This window comes from Anomaloglossus baeobatrachus, chromosome 6 (genome assembly GCF_048569485.1).
Source record: "Anomaloglossus baeobatrachus isolate aAnoBae1 chromosome 6, aAnoBae1.hap1, whole genome shotgun sequence".
NCBI lineage: Eukaryota > Metazoa > Chordata > Amphibia > Anura > Aromobatidae > Anomaloglossus > Anomaloglossus baeobatrachus.
Genome location: NC_134358.1, coordinates 305,745,738 through 305,770,114, shown reverse-complemented (window position 1 = coordinate 305,770,114; position 24,377 = coordinate 305,745,738). Strand labels below are relative to the sequence as shown.

The window sequence follows — 24,377 nt, the reverse complement described above, 5'->3', positions numbered from 1 at the left end:
GTGATGACATAAAAATGTCATTTTGGCGTTTGAAATGTTTTTGCCGCTATGCCGTATCGTGATCAGATTAATTTTTTTTTTTTTTTTGCTTGATAGAGCGGCCATTCCTGAACGATACCAAATGTGTGTATATTTCAAATTTTTATTTTTTAATTTTAGATTTGGCGTATTAACATCGCCAACATCGCCATTTAAAGGATTAATCGGCACAAACAGATAACGATTTTGCTTGTGCCTGGCAGGCACACATCTCAGCTGTGAAAATCAGCTGAGATGTGCGGTGAACTCGGCATGCTGCCGCCGGCGGACCGCAGGCATTAACATTATGACATTTATGATGTAATATTACTGCCTGCCTGTGGTCGTTAAGGGGTTAAGGGGGTCTCATGTGTATACAACCATATACAGTACCTTTTGTGGCACACTTACAAATGTAATTAAACGTATTTTTCCTTAAATTTTACTATGTATAGTAATAATAGCGATATTTTTTGGTTACTATTCTAATTTTTTGCATTTCATTGTCATTTCCTAGATTACACAACATGAGCGATGAGGAGTGTAATCTTGTGGTGGCTGCTTTGCTGCTTGAGGCAGCTCAGCTAGAAAATAAGGCAGAGAGGAGGCGTTCCAAACAAAAACGGCGCATGTGGACAAGAGAGTGGCTGCAGAAGCGGTCTGAATTCACGCACATGCAACTGGTTAGAGAGCTTCAGGAGAAGAATCCTCACGATTTCAGGAACTATCTCCGGATGTCGGAGGAATCCTTCAAATTTTTGCTGGAAACAATAACACCAGTCATTAAACGGAAGGATACAGCAATGCGTGCTGCTGTCCCGGTAGATGAAAGACTGGCCGTCACGCTCCGTTTCCTCGCCACCGGTCGCTCGCTGCAGGATTTACACTTTTCTTCAGCCATTTCACGGCCCCTGCTCAGCGTATTAATTCCTGAGACATGTGATGCAATTTACAACTGTCTGCGCAGCTACATTCAATTTCCCAACACGGAGGAGGAATGGAGAAAGATTGCCTCAGATTTTGATCACCTCTGGCAGTTTCCTAATTGTGGAGGGGCGTTGGACGGGAAACATGTCCGTATAACTCAACCACCTAACAGCGGATCATACTTTTTTAACTATAAGGGCTATTTCAGTGTCGTCCTGATGGCTTTGGTGAACGCCAATTACGAGTTTATATTTGTAGATGTCGGCATGAACGGCCGAGTTTCCGATGGGGGTGTTTTTGAGCAAACACGTTTTGGCGATCGTTTGAACAACTGTGACCTGCACTTGCCTCCCAACTCACAGACTACTGGCGAATTTAATTTTGTTTTTGTTGGGGATGAAGCCTTCCCACTTCATTCAAATCTTCTAAAACCGTATCCTCAAAAAAATCTTACAGAGCAAAGGCGCATTTTTAACTACCGATTGTCACGGGCACGGCGGGTAGTGGAAAATGCTTTCGGGATAATGGCCAATCGGTTCAGAATTTTTCACACACCCATTAACATGAAACTAGACTCAATAGACTCTGTTATTTTGGCATGTTGCGTGCTGCATAATTTCCTTCGTCGTCGAGATACTGATAGCTACTGTCCGTCTGGCTTCGTGGACACTGTGGACCTAACCAGTGGGGAAGTGCTGCTCGGGAATTGGCGCTCAGACGGTCCTGCGATTGCAGGACTTGAGCCTTGTGCACACGGCAGAAACCCCGATGATGCTAAGACTTGCCGAGAGAAATACTGTGACTATTTTAACGGCCCTGGTGCTGTTAGTTGGCAGCATCAGATCATATAGTGGCCTTCTGATGTAATTTATATTGTGAGTGTGTGTTGTTTCTGAAATAAAGTATAATACCGAGGAGATTTAAAAATTTTTGTTTATTCTTTTACTAGTACGACTATGCACACAGCATTCACTCCTGCACAGGCGCTTAATAGATAGACACGGTTACACATACATATTGATATACATTACTAGTTACCGGCCCCGTGTCAGCAGCCTCGGGCAGTTCCATTCGTTTCCCCCTCCAGGGCTGGTGGTCTCTTTCCTTTTCCTCTGCACTGCCGTTTATAAACAGCATGCAGAAATTAGTGAATAGTGCCCCCCAGCGTCTGAAAATCTCGTTGGTTTCAGGGGGTAGCTGAGATAAGGGATATCATGATTCAGGCCGTATTCCTGTCCGCGCTCACATGATCACCGGTATGCACCGTAGCACGAGGATCACGTTACAGTAAATGACAGCGCTGTTATAAAAATATTTATCTCCCATCTGGCATGAACGTGTCAGATGGGAGATAAATGTCCTCCCCGGTCCACTATGGTCACTGATTTCTGTTGCATGTGCCATGACACATTCCACCGAAAACTATTCCCCAGCCCATGCGCTTGAGGTAAAAAGGTACATAGTTTATCAGGAGAGCTATAATACTTTTCCAAATGGAGGGATTTGATTTTCTAGTTGCCCTGTTGAACGACTTTCAAACATGAGAGTCCGTAAAATGTCTCATTTTACGATCGATTGTGGGCACTCTGCTGAGTCACGGTTTGGTTGAGGCAGCAGTGACCTCATTAGTGATCTCGCTGTGTATGACACTGAGCAGCGTTCTGGCCCCTGTTGTGAGATCGCTGCTCGTTGCACACACTGCTGTTTCATTTTTTAATCTTTGCACTGCCGCTGTGTGTGACAGCGAGAGAGCAAAGATCGGAATGTGCAGGATGCAAGGAGCCGGCGTCTGACAGCCTGCTGTAACCAATGTAAATATCTGGTAACCAGGGAATCCCCTTCCTTGGTTACCAAATATTTACTTTTGTTAACACCATCCGCCGCTCTCACTGCCAGCGCCTGCTCCCTGCACGCAGCCAGACTACACATCGGGTAAAATTATAACCCGATGTGTACTCAGGCAACGAGTGCAAGGGAGCCAGCGCTAAGCATTGTGTGCTGTTAACCAACGCAAATATCGTGTAACAAGAGCTTGGTTACCCAATGTTTACGTTGGTTACCAGTTTCCGCGGCTTCCAGACCACGGCTCCGTGCAAGCGCAGCATTGCTTCCACATCGCTGCTGGCTGGTGGGCTGGTCACTGGGTCGCTGGTGAGATCTGCCTGATTGACAGCTTACCAGCGACCATGCAGCGATGCAGCAGCGATCCTGATAGGGTCAGATCGCTGGTAGGATCACTGCTGCGTCGCTATGTGAAGGTACCCTTGTGCTTTGTAGCACTCCTTCAGTGTGTCCCCCCCCAGCAGTATTTCTATGTACCACAGTTATGCATGGGGCTACAGTGTGTGGAAAACTGAAAGGTGGACCCCTAACCATGGTGGGCTCCAGACTCCCCAGACCGACCCTGCTGACACCCATTATATCTATGCATGTGTATAGATGGACACAGCCCAATACAAAACCAAGTAGGCCTGCTTATAACTATCTCAAGAATTAAGCAGAACGTGCGTCAATTGATAAACCAAACACATTTTATTACAAACCAAAACAAAAATAAAACTCTCTCTATATATATATATATATATAAGTATAAGAAATTAAATAATTAACAAAACAAAACTGAAATTAACTTTTTCCAAAAAATTATGGAAAAAGAAAAGTACACCGACAAGAAGCATCAGGTTTCATAGTGGTTGTTTGTGGAATTTAGATGGGCTAGAAAGGACTGGGGCATAAAAGAGCACTCTGGAGTGGGGTGCCCAAGAATGTTTCCTGGAGGCCCCATCCTCCGCACAGGTGTGCTGTGCAATGTATCTGGCATTTGTGGCCATAAGGGTTGTGGACCTGGTCCACGGTCTAGCCTGGTTGGTGGGGTCAGCGAAGTTGTCTCTTCCAGGTTACCGGCTGCGGCTCGACTTAGCGTTTCCAGTATAAGTCTTTCCGCACGACTTCTTTGACTGGCGTCCAACTTTTGCAGTCGATCTGCTGTCATCTTTGCAAAGAAGTCCATACCGGTATTGGACTGTCTTTCTAAAAAACGGCTTGCCAAAGAAATTAATTGTTCGGATGATGATGGTGTGGCAGCCTTTCTTCGGATATTTCGCTGCCGCTGTGGTTGTTGTTCAGTGGAGGGCGAATTTTCATCGACATTTGCCTCCCCTCTACTTTCCGCCACACCCGGAATGTCGCCACTAGATAGTGTCTCAACTTGGGAACAGTCCTGCTGGACAAAATAACAGAAAATTTAAGTTTCAGATAAACCCATCGATTTTCACAAACTAGAACTCACCACCGCATCACGAAAATGATACCCCAGTAGCGATATACAGTTAGCATGCAATGGTAAACAGGAGTGTGGTGGCACAAGTAGTACGAGATATTACATGACATTAAATAGTATGAGAACAGAGTGCGGCTAAACTTGAAAATTGTACAAGTCTGTATATTTACAATTAATCACAATTAATCAATACGAAATAAATTAATGACCTGCATCCAAAGCTTACATGCTTTTCATCGAAAAGAACAGAAGGTACTTACATCTTCATCTATGGCATCTGTCAGTGCCTCTGTGTTGGTGGGCCCAAACGAACATACAGATGCCCGTGGTAACTCCTGGTTGCGGGTGAAGTCCATTAAGTTGAAGTACCACAGGGAGGGGACATAAATGTCATCTGTACCACATCCGGACCTTTTGGACCTCTCAATCTTGTTTAGTTCCTTCTTAAATACAGTGCGGAGGCCCTGAATTTTTTTGCGCACCATCGTCTCATCCACCTTCTCAGATGGGTCATGCTGCTGAAATAGGGCAATTAATTTTGCATATGCCTCCCTTTTCTTGTTCCGGTTGCAATAGTCCGGCGATTTAACTAGCCAAAGGCAGGGAAAGGAGCGATACAGCTCAATCAGTTCTCGTATGAATTCTTGGCTATTGTAAGACATCTGTAATTTATATAAAAAAAAATTAAAAAAAACATGTCAATAAAAGTACACAACTAATGATGCAAGTATGTTCGCAAATACAGGCCACGAGTACAGGTGATTCTACATGTATTTGAAGCAAGCCCAAAATGGAGATTTGCACACGACAATAAAACCCCCTACCCCACCCTGTAAATTTGCTGGCCATGCAAATAAACAATGTACACTGCTTCAAAGTGTATGAAATCCTGGCCACAATGTTACATATAAAGAATGGACACAAATTAGAATTGAGCTATGATTACAAGTAAATGATAGCTACAAATATATCAAATCTAATATTATAAAAATGAAAAACAGATTCTAGATATTAAAGGAAAGCTACAAAGATAATTAGAGAACTCAATAAATACCTACCTTCCAAAATTGTTGGTGTGTAGAGCCACAAATTACGGGACACAATAGCGACTTGAAAGAGAACGCTGCTGAACTAAAGGCACCTAGAAAACAGAATGGAAGCCCTACTGCGTTGCCTTTATTTATTGACATGCTATAGCCCAATCACAGAAAGACTTGTTGAGCAGTTGCTATCCAATCAGAGAAGGACAACGCACTAGTGGCCAACAATTAAATCACCTAAATAAACAAACCGTCACACAACAACAGTTTGGAGACTGCTATATTTATAAATGTAAAGATATTGATCGCTACAGTTATGAGACGCTTTATTTATTGCGGAAGCAAATCATTTAGAGAACGCAGAAGCGTCTCCTGCGGGCACCAGTATTTAACATTGTAGGGGTTTTGAGGAGAGACAAACGGGTTTCAGCGACGCAGTATCGTCGCCAACGCGATCGCAAGTCTATTATAGCGACGCTAAAATACAATTGGCTGATAGGTCTCTGGCGGGTGGGTTCAATATTTTCACTGTGGCCTAGGCAAAAAATATGGCGTCCAAACATGCATGCTGAGGTGCGGTTTCTTATTGCCCAAGTTGACCACAGCTTTGCAATTACAGGTTTGCTTTCAAAGAAGGCAACAAGGTCGCACTTCCGTCCTTTTTTCATGAGCACATACTGCTTTTTGGATCGTACTAGAGACCTCCAGGCTTGTGTGCTGATTTGCGGATCTAACGCTCTCTTCAATCCTGATCTGTGGTCACGACTGCGTCTTTGCTTTTCTGATCTTACTACAGATCTCCATGCTTTCATCTTCCATCTGTATACATGGACCCACCCATCCCCGTGCTCATACGTACTGGAGAGTGTGTTGTTGATGAGACCACCCGTGTGTTGCAGTGACTGATGGTGAGACGGTTAGGGAGGTGTAGTTCCTGTTGTATGGCATAAATTGCAGTGGAAGGTGACATGCAGAGTTGGACTTGCGCTAAATGCTGTCCTCACAGTTCTCAAGAATTACACACACAGTCCCGTGTAGTAAACAGGGGTCCCTTCCTCTTGCACTCAGTGTTTGTGTCTTCACTGGGACAAATACGCTTGGAACATGCAAGTCCACTCCCATTACGTATGTAGTGAGCTGCGGCATGCCCAATCAGAGCCTCCGGATCTCTGTGGGTTTTGACGGCAACCACTTTAAGGTGTACCGCAACCCAATCGCCGTCGCCTATGAGCCTGCTTGACGGAGCCTACCATATCTTATTTGCAAAAAACAACAGAAAATATTGTACTTTTGTGTTGTTTTTTGGTGTGTTTGTACTGCTGCAGTTTTGCACGCGCACACACAAACATACTTTAACCGGTACATACATACATACATACACACAACCACATACATCCATACTCTACATCCACCGATGCTACCGATTCATGTCCAACTCATGGTGGGAATCTTGTCTTCTTCGAGTAGGACATGGATTGGCAGCATCAGTGTTTCGCTCCTGGTGAGTATGGATATACATGCAAAACTTCAAACAGATCAATTCCTCCAAGCATAATGCAGTGCTGCTGCAACTCTTCAAGGAGAACGCATAAATGAGGAAAGAATAAACTTTTATTTTAACTGTTCTCGTGGCTACGGCCACAAACACAAAGACAATCATGCATTTGTTAAAAAAAAAAAACAAAAACATTATTTTGAACAAAGGAAAAAAAAATTAACGGCTGCTGCCCTGTTGTTGGGACGCCACATATTTGGCGATCTGCACTCCGTGCTGCTTCACCGCTAAGGCCAGTGTGCGCTGTGCCGCTGCCAGGGTGCGCTGCGTTGCTACAATCCTCCGGTGAGAGGCCTGAAGGTCTTCCAATGTTGGTATTTCTGTGGAAGGAATGGTACCACTTAAAAAGGCTAATTATATGTAGACATATAAATTAGAGGTACATGTTTGTTGTTAAAACTTACGGTTCGGTTGTTCCTCCTCGTCCGATAAGGATGGGCTGATGTTCCACCCGAAACTTCTAGCATCAGCATCAATGTCTAGGGAGAGACAAAACACTTCATAGTACATGATAGGTGGAGAGGCTGCTTTATACATGGAGGCCTGAAGAGGCTGCTTTATACATGTAGGACTGGAGAGGCTGGCTGCAATATTATACATGGAGGACTATGGAGGTGTATTCTAATATATGATTGGTTATGTGGGACCCTTTATACTATATGGAAGGCTATGTGGGGGCCATTATTGTATTTTGAGAACTAAATACAAGGGGGTACAAAGATACAACCAGGGGATGGGAATGTTTTGTGGTGAGGGAGAAAGGGTCGTTCTCTCAGCACCCAGCTTTCCTATGCTCTGCTATACATCTTCTCTCAGCACTCAGCTTTCCCATGCTCTGCTATACATCTTCTCTCTGCACCCAGCTTTCCCATGCTCTGCTATACATCTTCTCTCAGCACCCAGCTTTCCCATGCTCTGCTATACATCTTCTCTCAGCACCCAGCTTCCCCATGCTCTGCTATACATCTTCTCTCAGCACCCAGCATCCCCATGCTCTGATATGGGAAAGCTGTGTGATGATGGAAAGATATATAGCAGAGCATGGGGAAGCAGTGTGCCGAGGACAAGATGGATATCTCAACATAGGAAAGTTGGTTGCTGATAGAGGGATTTCAGTTCATGGGAAATCTGGGTGCTGTGGGTAAGATAGCTCTATCCAGTCAAAGTTATATGCCCCTAGTTTTATCTTCAAAAATTACCAGGCAAGCCTGCTCCCATGACATTGAGTGAGGAGGGAGAGACTGCAGGTGGCTCCTGCTGGTGCTCCGCCTCTGGTGGTGGCTCCAGCTGTGGCTCCGGGTCTGGTGGAGGCTCCAGCTGTGGCTCCGGGTCTGGTGGAGGCTCCAGCTGTGGCTCCGGGTCTGGTAGAGGCTCCAGCTGTGGCTCCACGTCTGGAGGTGGGTCCTGCTGGGGCTGCTGGTCTGTAGGTGGCTCCTGCTGTGGCTGCGGGTCTGGAAAAAATTATACCTTATAATATTTTCACGTGGGGGTAACTCACAAGAAGTACTCTTGTGGTACAACTCATGTGCTGTGTGTCATGTGGGCGGAATTACTCATGTGGTACTACTCATGTAAAATAGCCGCCATATACTGTGCAACCAATGTTAACACTAGTGCTGAGCGGACCCGGACTGTAAACGTCTGTATCCGCTAGTTTTTTGCGCTATCCCTGGGGCCAGACCCTATTGACTTATATGGGCAACGTATTCCGGAGCGGATCGTACTCTTTTAGTAAATCTGTCAGTAATATCCCCATGGCCGGACCACATTGACTTATGGGCACCGGATTACGGAGCGGATTTGAATTTTTTTTTTTAAATCGGTCATTGATTCGCCGACCACGTATTATTGGCTGTTCGATCAACTATAGTTAACACCACTCACCGGGTTGGGGCTGGCTCTGAGAACGGATGCTGGCAATGCGGTTGCTTGATCTGTACCGCAGATCTGCCAGCTTCTTCCTTATTTGCGTTGTTGAACGCTGCACCCTGAATTTTTTAAAAAGGCCCCGACTAATCCTCCTCAGAATTGCCTTCTTGTGGAGGACAGGATGGTCATGGTGTCCAGCACACTGATAATCTCTCCTGTCCATGGTTCTAATAAGATAGGTCACTTCTGCCTCTCCCCATGGTGTAGATCGGCTTCTGGACGCCATATTTTTGCAGGTCACACCAACCCAAACAACAACACTGGGAAAACCCGCCCTAAAATCAGCGTCGTCCAATAGAATTATAACGTCGACGCAAGGGACTTGCGTGACGCAGTTGCGTTCTCTACGGGATCCCTGAAAATCAGTGACTCTGTGCAGTTGAATATTAAGTGACCGCCCAGTCACAACGCACCTACAACCACCAATAGGACTGGAGGGGGCGCGGAAACGGTGCACGATTCAAGATTAGAATCGTGCTATGTGACATGGTCCCTGCGACCGCTGAGATCGCTGTGAAGGTCGCCGTATCCTTGCGGCGTCGCTGTTGAGATCTGCTTGTTTGACAGCTCAACAGCGACCATGTAGCGATGGAGCAGCGATCCTGACCGGGTCAGATCGCTGGTGGGATCGCTGCTGCGTCGCTATGTGTGAAGGGACCTTAAGTGTCCCAATATGCCCATTGGTTTTGTATATTCCTGCCTGCCTCACTGGTGCTTGTCCCCTACAACGCTATGGGTTTACGTTATATTTATATTGTAGGGTTGGGCTGGTACCCAATTTTGTAGAATCATAGGAAAACATCTGTAGACATCTCTGGACTCACCTAAGCACTGGAAATTTTTGGTGGTGGTTGTCTTGGGGAAGCACATATCTGATGTCAAGATTCTCCACTGTAGAAACAAAGATCCACGTCAAATCTTGTCACATCCCTTTTTGTTATTGACGTGACTGAGTCAGCACAATCTGCATGGCTATTTCAGTATTTATAGTGGGTACACAAGTCTTAGGTAGAGATGCAGGCACAGTCATGCGCTCCAGTCTGTGTTCTCACAATTGCCACTCCAGATGTATTGCTTGACCAGGTTGATTCAAGGCAATCTGGATGAGGAACCTGTACTAACATTTCTTTGCTTTATAATGCAAAGACTTGGCACTCTGGAATGCTTGCATACTTGTTGGAATGGTTTCCTACTTGGGCACCCACGAATAGACAGGAGTGACACGTACCCCTTCATTTCTTTGATTTGGTCAGAAAGTTCAGTATGGAATTGATATTGAAGGACTGAGTCATTCTACTGAAAGTTCATGTGTGACGCCCCTGGACTATCAGGTCGTCACAGGGTATTGCACAATCTGCCCTCCCGTGCAGTATCCACCTCCTTCTTGGTTATGGGTCTCCAACTATATGGTGTTGCCTACATCAGCTAATCAAAATCCTAGGTACACTCTGCACCACACCCACCAAACACACCAGTGGATGGCTTGAGAGGAATAGAGTCGCCCACCTGGGGGGTTGGAGAGGGGAAATCAGGAGTGTCAGGAGTGGGGAGCTGAGTTTGAGAAGTGAAAGAGAGAGGAGGTCAGGAGCAGAGCTCATAGGAAGCTATCTAGGTGGCAGACGGTGGTCTGGGCCTAGAGGAGCTGGACCCCCGGTCACAGGGGATCGTGGCAGGGGGCACGGAACTGTCAAAGAGGACAGCCGGCAGCCTTGCACCATCACCGGGATGGTACCAGGGCACGACGGGGTACGTGGACAGGGAGTAGCTTCTGGCAACCTGACAATTCACCCGACGAGAGTGGAGCCTTTATGATCCGCTCTCCACCCGCTCCAAAATCGGGGTACAAGCGCAACAATGGGGATATGACTTTCCACTCAAAAAGGTCCAGAAAATCCCAAGCGTGAACCCTGAGAGCAAGCTCCCACACTTAGCCATAGTGGGGAGCGGGACCCAGCAAGTTCCACACTACCGGGACCAACAGAGAAGTAAACTTAGTGCCAGGAGGCAGGTCATGGATCACCAGGCAGCACCATTGGGGACGGGACCCGAACTAGCTCCCCTCAGCGGCAGCGGTATCCAGAACTTTGGTTTATCCAGTTGTTGGTGTCAGCTTAATGGACTGAGTGAGTACGCAAGTGACCCCTTTGCATCCAACGGCACTCTCCCACACCAACACCGAGCCCCGGGGCATTGCCCCTACCCGTGGAGGGTCACACACCTGGCTGCCCCATTCCATCATCCCCGGGTACTCCCAACTGCAGCGGTGGTACTCCTAATTACCACATACCACGGGTGGCGTCACAAACTCTAATACATCCCCTGTAAATAACCCCCTTCATTTGAGTGGCCGCATGACCCCCAGGTCCGGAAACCCCTCGAGCCGAAAGGATCCGGATCCGAGCAGGTCGGCTGCTGGCACAGGGGCGGCACACATGGACGAACCCCAACCCTATTTCCCAGGACAACACTCTTCAGCAGTACATTATCCTTGGCCTAGGGCTGCTAATTTACTTTATGCTACTACTACATGGGCAGAGGCGGGCACAGGCATCATACAGTAACCCAAGGACCACAAATAATGAGTCAGCTATGGAGAATTCTGGAACATGATTGATAGCTGTTCTGCAAGATCCTGGTCCGTTTGAACCTGGATTTATATTTGGTAGACAACGGTTTGCAGGCAATACAGATAGGAAAATTATCTGTTAACTTTGTCAGAAGCTGACAGTGCAAAAATGCCACCACAGACATAGACACAGACTTAGTGCTAACAATTTTGTTTACTATGTCCTAGGAACCTTGGCCTTCACACTTTAACCTCTATGAAGAAATCTTAACTTACTACAGGGCTTCGAGGGTTGAGTCCATGGAGTAGATGCTGGCTGTAGGCGCGAGCTTGAAGCAATGATTGTCAAATGAAGCTGGGCCAATATCAGGAAGGTCAAAACCAGAGACAAAGTTAATGAGTAAACAAAAACGTAGTAAAAAAACCAACTGGGGTCAGATGCCAAGTGATCAGTGACAGAAAAGTAAGGCTTACCAGAGTCAGAGTCAAACGGGACTACAAAACTATGTCAGGGGCACAAGCTGGTGGCAGGGTCAGACATTGCTGGAGCAGGTCCTCGTAGAGATGTGACAATTACTCTGTCTTGCAATACTATGCCTTAGGCCTCTGCCACACATCCGTGCCTCCGGCACGTGTTTGGCATTTTTTACACGTACCGGCGGCACGGAGACATGTACAGCAATGCTACCCTATGGTAGCAGGCACACACACGTAAAACCACACGGAACGTGTGTCCGTGTGCGTTTGTACGTGTGTGCGATTTTCAAAGCGCTGACATGTCAGTGTTTTCTCCGGCAGCACGGGTGTTACACGGCCCGCACCCGCACCACACGGGTGTAGTGTGGATGCGGTCCCGTGTGACACGTGCCGGAGTAAACACACATGTCAGGGAAAAAAATAAAAAACATTAACTCACCTTCTCCAGCCCTCCTGTCTCTGCCGCTGCTGCCTCTTGCTGCCGACCGCCGCTCATTATTCTCATTGAATATTCACTTCACTGCCTGGCAGCAGCAGCAGCGGGGAGACGGGAGGGCTGGAGACCGAGGATCAGCACCACGGACAGCAGCGCGGACATCAGGAAGGACCAGGTGAGTATAATAATTACTGATTCTACGTGTGCTATCGCGGATAGCACACGTAGAACACACGTGTCACGCACGTACCAGAGACACGTACTTACCTGCACGCAACACGCAGGGGAAATACGTGTCTCTCGGCACGTGCGTGAAATTCACGTGAGTGTGGCAGAGGCCTTATTATGCACCATTTTTGTTTTTTTTCCAATTTTTTGACGTTTTTAAGAAATCTATTATACATTTAACACTTGTAAACATGAACATTTCCTTTACATAGCTGTTACCGAGGAGCAGGATGAGGAGTCTGAAGAAACTGACAAGCCAATATACGATTCTACAAGACAAAGTAGAGGAGCAAGGTTTTCATCCCAGTTTGGCTACAATAAAAGTAAGACAACTAAAGGTACTTTTTTTTTCCTGGCCCCAATCATTGTTGGTTGAATGCAAACTAGTCTTGTTAAATATCTTTCAATTACATGGAAATTAATAAAGGGAATGTGTTATCAAAAGGGGATACTTTGTAAAGGGGGCCTTTCCCATAAATAATCATTTTAGACAATGTCAGCAGAGTTATTTCATTATTAGAAGGCGTGGATGGGCTGTCCATAGTTTAAAAAATGGAACTAGCTGCAGGAAGTCATCCGATGGTCTTGGTCTTTCTTTACATTGATGGAACACTGATATATCAACTCAGCACGTAACTGCACCAATTACTGACCAGTGATTTTCTGCAATAGTTAATACATCATTTCAGGAAAATGATCAAAGACTTGAGGGGAGTATCTTGAATTGGGGAATGGAGTAGCAGGGTAATAACGTTTCCTACTAGTTTATTATCCTGAACCCCTTTATTGTACAAATGAAGACCTAGATACATGTCTAATTGAAGACCTTGATCCATAGGTATCTCTATTGTCTCTCCCTGATATCTGCGATTAGGAGCTGTGCACTGTGGACTGTTTCATTACTTCCATTCATTCAGCTGCTATTATATGCTAACCACTTCCAATAATTCACTACACAGTTTTGGCACAGCCGAGAATTATTTTTCCATGCTCGTTGCCTGAGGAAAGTGTCTTCTAAAAACTGACAGTAGGCTTAGGAGTTGATTTTAAATCCATCTTCAACCCAAAAAGATTCAGCTAGCTCAGCTCATCTTTAATAAAGCCATCCCATAGCAATACCCCACCTCCACTTTGCTGGTGTCTGAGTCGAAGTGAAGATCTGTGCCCATAGTAATCCAGCCATCTGGTCCATTAAGAGTCAGGGGTGCTTTACACGTTGTGACATCGCTAGCATCGGCTAGCGATGCCGAGCGCGATAGTACCCGCCCCCGTCGCAAATGTGATATGTGGTGATTGCTGCCGTAGCGAACATTATTGCTACGGCAGCTTCACACGCACATACCTGCTCGGCGACGTCGCTGTGATGCCGAACGCACCTCCCCCTTGAAGGAGGGATATTTCAGCAGTCACAGCGACGTCACTAATCGGCCGACCAATAGAACCGGAGGGGCGGAGATGAGCGGGACGTAATGTCCCGCCCACCTTCTCCCTTCCGCATTGCCGTTGGGACGCAGGTAAGGAGATGTTTGTCGCTCCTGCGGGTTTACACACAGCGATGTGTGGAGCTGCAGGAACGACAAACAACATCGTACCTGCGGTCGACCCGACATTATGAAAATGACCGACGCTACACAGATCACCGATTTTCGACGCATTTGCAATCGTTTATCGTCGCACAAAGGATTTACACGTTGCGATGTCGTTACCGGCGCCGGATGTGCGTCACTAACGATGTGACCCCGACGATATTTCGGATGCGATGTTGCAGCGTGTAAAGTACCCCTCAGTCTCATCTCATCAGTTCATGAAACCTTTGAAAAATGTGTCTTCCATCTGATGCTTCAACTTCTGTGTCTTGCTCAGTGGTGGTTGGGTTTCAGCCTTCACTACCTTGGCTATGTCTCTGAGCACTGAACACGTTGTACTTCTGTGTCTTACTCAGTGGTGGTCGGGTTTCAGCCTCCCTTACCTTGACCATGTCTCTGACTACTGAATACCTTGTACGTCTGCGTCTTGCTCAGCGGTGGTCAACTGTCAGCCTCCCTTACCTTGGTCTTGTCTCTGAGCACTGAACACCTTGTACTTGTGTCTTGCTCAGTGGTCTATTGATTTGAGCCTTCCTAACCTTGGTCTTGTCTCTGAGCACTGAACATCTTGTACTTCTGTATCTTGCTCAGTGGTGTATTGGTTACAGACTTCCTTACTTTGGCCATGTCTCTGAGCACTGAACACCTTATACTTCTGTATCTTGCTCAATGACGGTTGGGTTGCAGCCTACCTTACCTGGCCATGTCTCTGAGCACTGAACATCTTGGACTTCTGTGTCTTGCTCAATAGTGGTCAAGTGTCAGCCTCCCTTACTTCTGGGCCCTCTAGAGAGGTTGCAGTTCTTGAATATGACAGCACTGGAGGATAATGGGTTCTAGGTTACTTAATCGGGCTTTACACGCTACGATATTGCTAGCAATTGCTAGCGATATCGTACGCAAAAGCGCTCGTCGTGCATGCGATTTCGTGTGATCGCTGCCGCAGCGAACATTATCGCTGCAGCAGCATCACACGCACTTACCTGGTCGTCGTCGTCGCCGTGACTACCAAACAATCCGTCCCTCAAGGGGGAGGGACGTTCGGCATCACAGTGACGTCACCAAGCGGCTGGCCAATCAAAGCGGAGGGGCGGAGATGAGCGGGACTTAACATCCCGCCCACCTGCTTCCTTCCGCATTGCGGCCGGCGGCAGGTAAGGAGACTTTCGTCGCTCCTGCGGTGTCACACAAAGCGATGTGTGCTGCCGCAGGAGCGACGAACCACATCGATAATTAACCATTACCGATTTTTGGTTTTGGGACGACCTCTCCATGGTGAACGATTTTCACCACTTTTGAGGTCGCCTAAGGTCGCTGGTAAGTGTCACACGCTGCGATATTGCTAATGACGCCGGATGTGCGTCACTAACAATGTGACCCCGACGATAAAACATTAACGATATCGTAGCGTGTAAAGCCCCCTTTAGAGTTTGATTTTTCTCAAATCTTTGGCATTTAATTGTTGACTCTTGAGAATCAGTCTTTTCTTTGTCGCTCCATTGGGAGACCCAGACAATTGGGTGTATAGCTTCTGCCTCCGGAGGCCACACAAAGTATTACACTTTAAAAAGTGTAACCCCTCCCCTCTGCCTATACACCCTCCCGTGGATCACGGGCTCCTCAGTTTTATGCTTTGTGTGGAAGGAGGCACACATCCACTCATGCATTCTCATATTAGTTATGTCGGTTGGAAGAAAAGAGGGCCCCCACGGGGCCCCCGGCATGTTCCCTTCTCACCCCACTACGTCGGCGGTGTTGTTAAGGTTGAGGTACCCATTGCGGGTACAAAGGCCGGAGCCTCATGCCGTCTCCTTCACCATCCCTTAGCGGCTCTGGAAGAAGTGGGATCCTGAGCGGTCATCCATTTACTGGGACCTTGCTCCCTCCGCAGCCCCTGTGGGAATCTGCCGGACCGGAGTCTATTCAACCTCAGGGACTGGGCCCTGCAACTCTAAGGTACTCTGTGTCCCCATTGGGGACTGTGCAGGGAGTGCACCTTTCTTCCCGGACGCTACGGCAGCTGCTGAATTGAGAAGGCCGGCGGACTTCCGCGCCGACCGTGCCCGCTTGTCGGGCGTGGTCTCAAATTTAGTCCCCGGCTTCATCGCGGCCTAGTCGCAAAAATGCCGCCCCCGGGCCTGCCTGTCAGGGGTAAGGGCGGGACTGCCGACCTGACGTCGGATGTGAGGGCTGGAGCATCCTGCATGTTTCCTCCCCCCTCACTGATCACTGTGGGGACCCCAGATTCCCGCACTTTCCTGGCGCCGCCCACGGCTCCACTCCTCCCCTGAGAGCTCCGGCAGCCATTTTTTGGGCATTCTGCCGGTGGAGGATTCTCAGGAACAGCTCTGCAGCTCCGGGGGACCTAAGGCAGGGAATCTGGAGGACACACACGCCGCTTGTTAGCGGTCGGTAAGCCACACCGGTCACCCGGTGCTGGTCCCCCCTAGGGTGCCGGAATAGATACATATTTATATATATATATTTCTGTTCGGTCGGGCTGTATACCCTTTTTTGCCCATATACCCTCAGTGATCATTCTCCTAGGAGACAACAGCATGTCGTCCACAAGGAGCAAAGCTGTTAAGGCACAGGGTTTTTTTGCGGCCTGTACCTCTTGTGGGGCTATGTTACCTGCGGGTTCCACCTACCCTCACTATGAGCAATGCTCGACCCCTGTTTCGCTTGCTCAGCCGGAGCCTCGGTCACTAGTGGGCCCCTCGGCTCATGTAGACCCCCCTGCTCCCCCTGTCCAGGCGGCAGGGACAGAGTTCGCCTCTTTTGCTGACAAACTCTCTGAGTCACTTTCACAATCCATGGCTCAGTCTATGGATAAATGGTCTGCCAAGCTGCTAGAAGCTTTGCAGTCCAGACCGGTCCTTACACAGGCCCCGGCCCCTGTTGGATCGTCGCCTCCAGGCCCCTCTCGGTCCGCGCCGCAGCTCGCTCCCAGGTTGGGCCCTAGGTCCCACGTGGAGGACTCCTGCCCGGACCACAGTCCTAGACCGGCTAAGCGGGCTCGCTGGGAATCTTCCCCGACTTCTTCACGCTGCTCGGGTTCCCAGCTTGAGGACTCTCTGGAGGACGAGGCGGACGTCGCAGCTCAGGGCTCTGACCCTGACGTCGCCCTTAACCTTGATACACCTGAAGGGGACGCCTTAGTGAATGATCTTATCTCGTCCATCAACCAGGTGTTGGATCTCTCACCCCCGCCTCCTCCTGTAGAGGAGTCGGCGTCTCAGCAGGAGAAACACCAGTTTCGGTTCCCCAAACGTACACGTAGTGCGTTTTTCGATCACTCTAACTTCAGAGACGCTGTCCAGAAGCCCAGAGCGGTTCCGGACAAGCGCTTTACTAAGCGCCTCACTGACACGCGTTACCCCTTCCCCTCTGAAGTCGTTAAGGGTTGGGCTCAATGTCCCAAGGTGGATCCTCCAGTCTCTAGATTGGCAGCTAGATCTGTGGTATCGGTAGCAGATGGCTCATCGCTAAAGGATGCCACTGACAGGCAGATAGAGCTCCTGGTGAAGTCCATCTATGAGGCCACGGGCGCGTCTTTTGCCCCGGCCTTTGCAGCCGTGTGGGCACTCCAAGCTATCTCAGCTTGTCTGGCTGAGATTAATGCTGTCACACGTAATTCTGCTCCGCAAGTTGCGTCTTTGACTTCTCAAGCGTCAGCTTTTTCTTCCTACGCCATGAACGCAGTCCTAGACTCTGCTAGCCGTACAGCTGTGGCATCCGCTAACTCTGTGGCAGTCCGCAGGGCCATGTGGCTGCGCGAATGGAAGACAGACTCGGCCTCCAAGAGGTTCTTAACCGGTTTGCCGTTTTCTGGCGAACGCTTGTTTGGCGAACGATTGGATGAGATTATTAAGGAATCCAAGGGAAAGGACTCCTCCTTACCCCAGTCCAAACCTAAGAGACCTCAGCAACGGAAAATACAATCGAGGTTTCGGTCCTTTCGTCCCTCCGCCAAGCCCCAATCCTCTTCGTCCAGCAGGCCGGAGAAAGGCCAGAGGAACTCCTATGCATGGCGGTCCAAGTCACGCCCCCAAAAGGCCGCAGGAGGCACTGCCTCCAAGGCGGCCTCCTCATGACTCTCGGCATCCCCTAGCCGCATCCTCGGTCGGTGGCAGGCTCTCCCGCTTTGGCGACGCCTGGTGGCCACATGTTCAAGACCGATGGGTGAGAGACATTCTGTCTCACGGTTACAGGATAGAGTTCAGCTCTCGTCCTGCGGCTCGTTTCTTCAGAACCTCTCCGCCCCCCGCTCAGGCCGATGCACTTTTTCAGGCAGTGGACGCTCTGAAGACAGAAGAAGTTGTGACCCCCGTTCCCCTTGGTCGCGGCTTTTACTCCAACTTGTTCGTGGTGCCAAAAAAGGACGGATCATTCCGTCCTGTTCTGGACCTCAAGCTGCTCAACAGACATGTGAGAACCAGACGGTTTCGGATGGAATCTCTCCGCTCGGTCATCGCCTCGATGTCACAAGGAGACTTCCTAGCATCGATCGACATCAAGGATGCTTATCTCCACGTGCCGATCGCACCCGAACATCAACGCCATCGGGGACGAACACCTTCAGTTCGTGGCATTGCCTTTCGGCCTGGCGACAGCCCCACGGGTTTTCACCAAAGTCATGGCATCCGTCGTGGCGGTCCTACACTCTCAGGGCCACTCGGTGATTCCCTACTTAGACGATCTCCTAGTCAGGGCCCCTTCTCGGGTGGCGTGTCAACACAGCCTTACCGTCGCTCTGGCGACTCTCCAGCAGTTCGGGTGGATCATCAACTTCCCGAAATCCAAGTTGACACCGACCCAATCACTGACTTATCTCGGGATGGAGTTTCATACACAGTCAGCGGTAGTCAAGCTACCGCAGGACAAACAGCTTTCTCTGCAGGCAGGGGTGCAATCACTTCTTCGGAGTCAGTCACACCCCTTAAGGCGCCTCATGCACTTCCTGGGGAAGATGGTGGCAGCGATGGAGGCAGTGCCATTCGCGCATTTCCATCTACGGCCACTCCAATGGGACATTCTCCGCAAATGGGACAGAAGGTCGGCTTCGCTCGACAGGAACGTCTCTCTTTCCCTTGCAACCAAGACGTCACTTCACTGGTGGCTCCTTCCCAATTCTCTATCGCATGGAAAATCCTTCCTACCCCAAACCTGGGCTGTGGTCACCACGGACGCGAACCTGTCAGGGTGGGGAGCGGTTTTTCTCCACCACAGGGCTCAGGGAACCTGGACTCCGATAGAGTCTTCCCTTCAGATCAATGTTCTGGAGATAAGGGCAATGTATCTAGCCCTATTGGCTTTCCATCGGTGGCTGGAGGGCAGGCAGATCCGTATTTAGTCGGACAACGCCACTGCCGTCGCATACATCAACCACCAAGGCGGCACTCGCAGTCGTCAAGCCTTCCAGGAAGTCCGACGGATTCTGCAGTGGGTGGAAGCCACAGCCTCCACCATCTCCGCAGTTCACATCCCGGGCGTAGAAAACTGGGAAGCAGATTTTCTCAGTCGTCAGGGCATGGATGCGGGGGAATGGTCTCTGCACCCAGAAGTGTTTCGAGAGATCTGTCGCCGCTGGGGAACGCCGGACGTCGATCTCATGGCGTCACGGCACAACAACAAAGTCCCGGCATTCATGGCACGGTCTCAGGATCACAGAGCTCTGGTGGTGGACGCGTTAGTTCAGGATTGGTCGCAGTTTCGACTGCCTTATGTGTTTCCTCCTCTGGCGATGCTGCCCAGAGTGTTACGCAAGATCAGGTCCGACTGCCGTCGCGCCATTCTCGTCGCTCCAGACTGGCCGAGGCGGTCGTGGTACCCGGATCTGTGGCATCTCACAGTGGGTCAACCGTGGGCGCTTCCAGACCGCCCAGACTTGCTGTCACAAGGCCCATTTTTCCATCTGAATTCTGTGGCCCTCAACCTGACTGTGTGGCCATTGAGTCCTGGCTCCTAGCGTCTTCAGGGTTATCTCAGGATGTCATTGCCACCATGAGACAGGCCAGGAAGCCAACGTCCGCCAAGATCTATTACAGGTCTTGGCAAATCTTCTTCTCCTGGTGTTCTGATAACGGTTTTCCTCCATGGCCGTTTGCCTTACCCACTTTTCTTTCATTCCTTCAATCCGGAATGGACAAGGGATTGTCACTCGGCTCTCTCAAGGGCCAAGTATCGGCGCTCTCCGTATTTTTTCAAAAGCGCCTAGCCAGGCTTCCGCAGGTCCGCACGTTCCAGCAGGGAGTTTGCCACATAGTCCCACCTTACAAGCGTCCGCTGGAACCCTGGGATCTTAACAGGGTGCTAACGGCTCTTCAGAAACCACCTTTCGAGCTGCTGCGGGATGTCTCTTTATCACGTCTTTCGCAGAAGGTGGCCTTTCTAGTGGCAGTTACATCACTCCGGAGAGTGTCTGAGCTTGCAGCGCTGTCAAGCAAAGCCCCCTTCCTGGTGTTTCACCAGGATAAGGTGGTTCTGCGTCCGGTCCCGGAATTTCTCCCTAAGGTGGTATCTCCTTTTCATCTCAATCAGGATATCTCCTTGCCTTCATTTTGCCCTAATCCAATTCACCAATGTGAAAAGAATTTGCACTCTTTGGATCTGGTGAGAGCACTCCGGCTCTACGTGTCTCGCACGGCGCCCCTGCGCCATTCAGATGCGCGCTTTGTCCTTGTCGCTGGCCAGTGTAAGGGTTCGCAGGCTTCCAAGTCAACCTTGGCTCGGTGGATCAAGGAACCGATTCTAGAAGCCTACCGTTCTTCTGGGCTTCCGCTTCCTTCAGGGCTGAAAGCCCATTCTACCAGAGCCGTGGGTGTGTCCTGGGCATTGCGGCACCGGGCTACGGCTCAGCAGGTGTGTCAGGCAGCGACGTGGTCTAGTCTGCACACTTTCACGAAACACTATCAAGTGCATACCTATGCTTCGGCAGACGCCAGTCTAGGTAGGCGAGTCCTTCAGGCGGCGGTTGCCCAACTGTAAGAGGGGGCCGTTTTTTCGGCTTTTTTTATTGAGGTATTCTTTTACCCACCCAGGGACTGCTCTTGGACGTCCCAATTGTCTGGGTCTCCCAATGGAGCGACAAAGAAGGGAATTTTGTTTACTTACCGTAAATTCCTTTTCTTCTAGCTCCTATTGGGAGACCCAGCACCCACCCCTGTTCCCTTCGGGCTGGTTGTTCTTTTGTGTACACATGTTGTTCATGTTGAATTGTTCTTTTGGTTCATGGTTTTCAGTTCTCCGAACATCCTTCGGATTGAATTACCCTAGACCAATTTATAAGTTTTCTCCTTCCTGCTTTTGCACCAAAACTGAGGAGCCCGTGATCCACGGGAGGGTGTATAGGCAGAGGGGAGGGGTTACACTTTTTAAAGTGTAATACTTTGTGTGGCCTCCGGAGGCAGAAGCTATACACCCAATTGTCTGGGTCTCCCAATAGGAGCTAGAAGAAAAGGAATTTACAGTAAGTAAACAAAATTCCCTTCTTTTGGACCACTTTGCCTGAAGAAAACAAGCTGCCTAATAATTCTGCACACCTTAATAAAGGTGGTGATATCTTTGAGGCTACAACCTCCATCATTACACAAATACCCATGACCTGATATTCAAGTTTATAGAGCTTGGAGGTGGAAATCTGCATAAACTGATCAAAATACTCCTTCACTAATAATTGTGCACCCAATGTACTCTTTTCCCTATCAAAAAGGACAGACTACACAAAGCCCTACCTGGATTAGAATATCTCTATGAATACGTATATTGATGATGTCACTTTTTATTTTTACTTTTTTACAGAAAACCAATATAATGAAGAATCTGAACAAAAATTAAGGTATGGATTTACAAGACAAAGCAAAGGATCACGATTTTCATCACAAACTGGTTTCAGTAGCAGAGATACTAGAGGTACGTGAGCTGCTTTGATTACTGATTTTCTTGCCACTAGGTACAATTGTTTGGATGTTCACTAGTTAAGAGAACTGTACTTTCAACAAAGTTAAATTATATTGGCCAATGTAAGTAACTTTGAAATATATGTTATCAAAGAAATGTGCTCTTTTCTCCACTTATGAGCCACTTCTACCTCTCCTTTCCTGCCTCCTGAACTTATCAGCCATCCTGAAAAAAAACCCCCAAAAACTCAACTTGAGATAGATGGATTGCAAATTTGCCAGCATAGTAAATTGCCTCGTTAAATTGCCTATTATCTTCTATGGAAAGTGGATGAGAAATGAGGAACAGAGTGAGAAAACAAATAGGAGACACAGAAAGATCTTATTAGAAAAGGATTATTATTTAGGGGAACTGTTTACCATGTTTTGGGCTCAACCAAAATTTAGGCCTTAAGCAATCTGCATTTATTATGTTTTTTGCAGGATTAGTTGTATTTTTGAATGCCACCATTTTGTAGTACAAAACTGTACAAAACACCTTTCTTTTTTAAGCAAGAAGATGAATAGAAAAAAACACAGCAATTTTGCTATTTATAGAATTAAATTTATGGCATTGACCATGTGATGTTAGTAACATGTTAACAGTATTATGTTGCTTGCTCTAATTAAAAATAAATAAATAAATCTTTATTTTTATATAGTGCTAACATATTCCTCAGTGCTTTACATACATCAGGAACACTGTCCCCATTGGGGCTCACGATCTAAATTCCCTATTAGTATGTCTTTGGAGTGTGGGAGGAAACCGGAGAACCCAGAGGAAACCCACGGAGAACATACAAACTCCTTGCAGATGGTGTCCTTGGCGGGATTTGAACCCAGGACCCCAGCACTGCAAGACTGCAGTGCTAACCACTGAGCCACCGTGCCACCCTAATTGCCATGTTGTGTCGTGCCGTGTCTAATTAGAATGATACTACATTTATATAATATCTTTACATCTTACTACTTTTGTACTCTAAAAACACTTTAACTTGTGTATCCATTTTGAAGTGCCATACCTTTTTTATTTATTTTCCCATTGACATAGCCTTATGAGGGCTTGTTGGTTGTAAGAAAATTTGTACTTTACATAGCCATTATTGATTAACTTTTCATTATTGTTTTCTTAGTGATTTTATTATCTGAGTCATTATATACTCTAAGTATTTTTCTTTTTCTTTACGAGTTATGAACTTTTTTATTTGGTTAGAGGACTTAAGCATGCAGTCCTTTGATTGTTGTTATAATATCCTGCAATACATCTGCTACATTAAAGAGGTTGCAACTACTTGGACAAACTCTTTTCATTCCTCATGTTCTCCCCCATAAAAATAAAAAGCCTATACTCACCTCTGCTGCCAGTGCAGTTTTAAGTGTCAGAACGCATGTTCTTGAGGTTCATGTGACATTGTTATGACACGCGAACCCCGTGACCAATCAGGCTTCTCTCTCCCCACCTTTGTATGGTTAAGTAATTAATAGGAAGTGAGAGTGTGGCGCCCCGGAGGTTTCAGTCGCCACAGGGTATTGCATCTGCCTTAAGGTGCAGTACTTATCCCAGGTAAGAAGAGGTTAACCACTGGTGTTCATAGCTTAGACAACATCCTGTGCTGATGGCTTACACAACTCAACCAGCCAGCAGTTACACAACACAGGTGGTCACTATAGCAATGGGTTTTTCCCGGGCAGGGTGAGTCATCAGGAAGGTGGGGGCTGACTGGGAAAGTTACAGAACACACCGGAAATCACGTCAGATCAGTCTGGGACGCAGGAGAAGCCAGGTCGCTGAGGGGTGTGCTTCACAGCTCCCCTCAGAAAGACCGCCCTGGATGAGTGCTTCAGAGCTATCCAAGAGAAGGAGAGTACTAGGACATCATGACCTCGTAGGACCACGGCGGCGGAGGGGTATGCTTCAGAGCTCCCTCCGTTAGGACTGGACAGACTGGGAGAAACAGGAGACGAACGGGTGGAGCTGGTGAGACAGAGGAGCAACACGGTAGCCGGAGGGTGAGCCCCAACAGCCTCTTCGGGACCGGTGCCGTCAGGGTGCAGAGCCCTGGGGTAGAACATACTCCACGTTGGACTACAAGAATCTGCAGGGAAGGGGGATTTCATGTCCCATTGCCCACCACCACAGAGATCCCAGGGCACAGCAGCATATAGAGACAGGAGTCAAGACCCCGGTCGGGCCCATAATTGTTTCACACTGCCTGCGACCAGGATGGTAACTAAAGCCAAGGAAACTGGGGTCCCCAAGTAGCTTCACGCCATGGTGATCCACACTACAAGGTGCAAGGAGGAAGGTCTCACACACTCCACAACACCGGTAGTGACCTCTGATTCATCCGGGATTGGCTGGGGCCCAGCATGGTGGTGACCGGTACCCTGAGGG

General features: G+C 48.3%; 1 protein-coding gene across 1 annotated transcript in view; it reads left to right on the top strand.

Moving 5' to 3' along the window:
• Positions 1 to 24,377, top strand: part of LOC142243898 (NFX1-type zinc finger-containing protein 1-like) — a 312,672-nt gene that overhangs the window by 96,029 nt on the left and 192,266 nt on the right. Inside the window, exons 12-13 of the mRNA XM_075316094.1 lie at positions 12,669 to 12,794; positions 21,846 to 21,956. Coding sequence (XP_075172209.1) covers positions 12,669 to 12,794; positions 21,846 to 21,956 — 237 coding nt within the window. The remainder of the gene's footprint in view (positions 1 to 12,668; positions 12,795 to 21,845; positions 21,957 to 24,377) is intronic.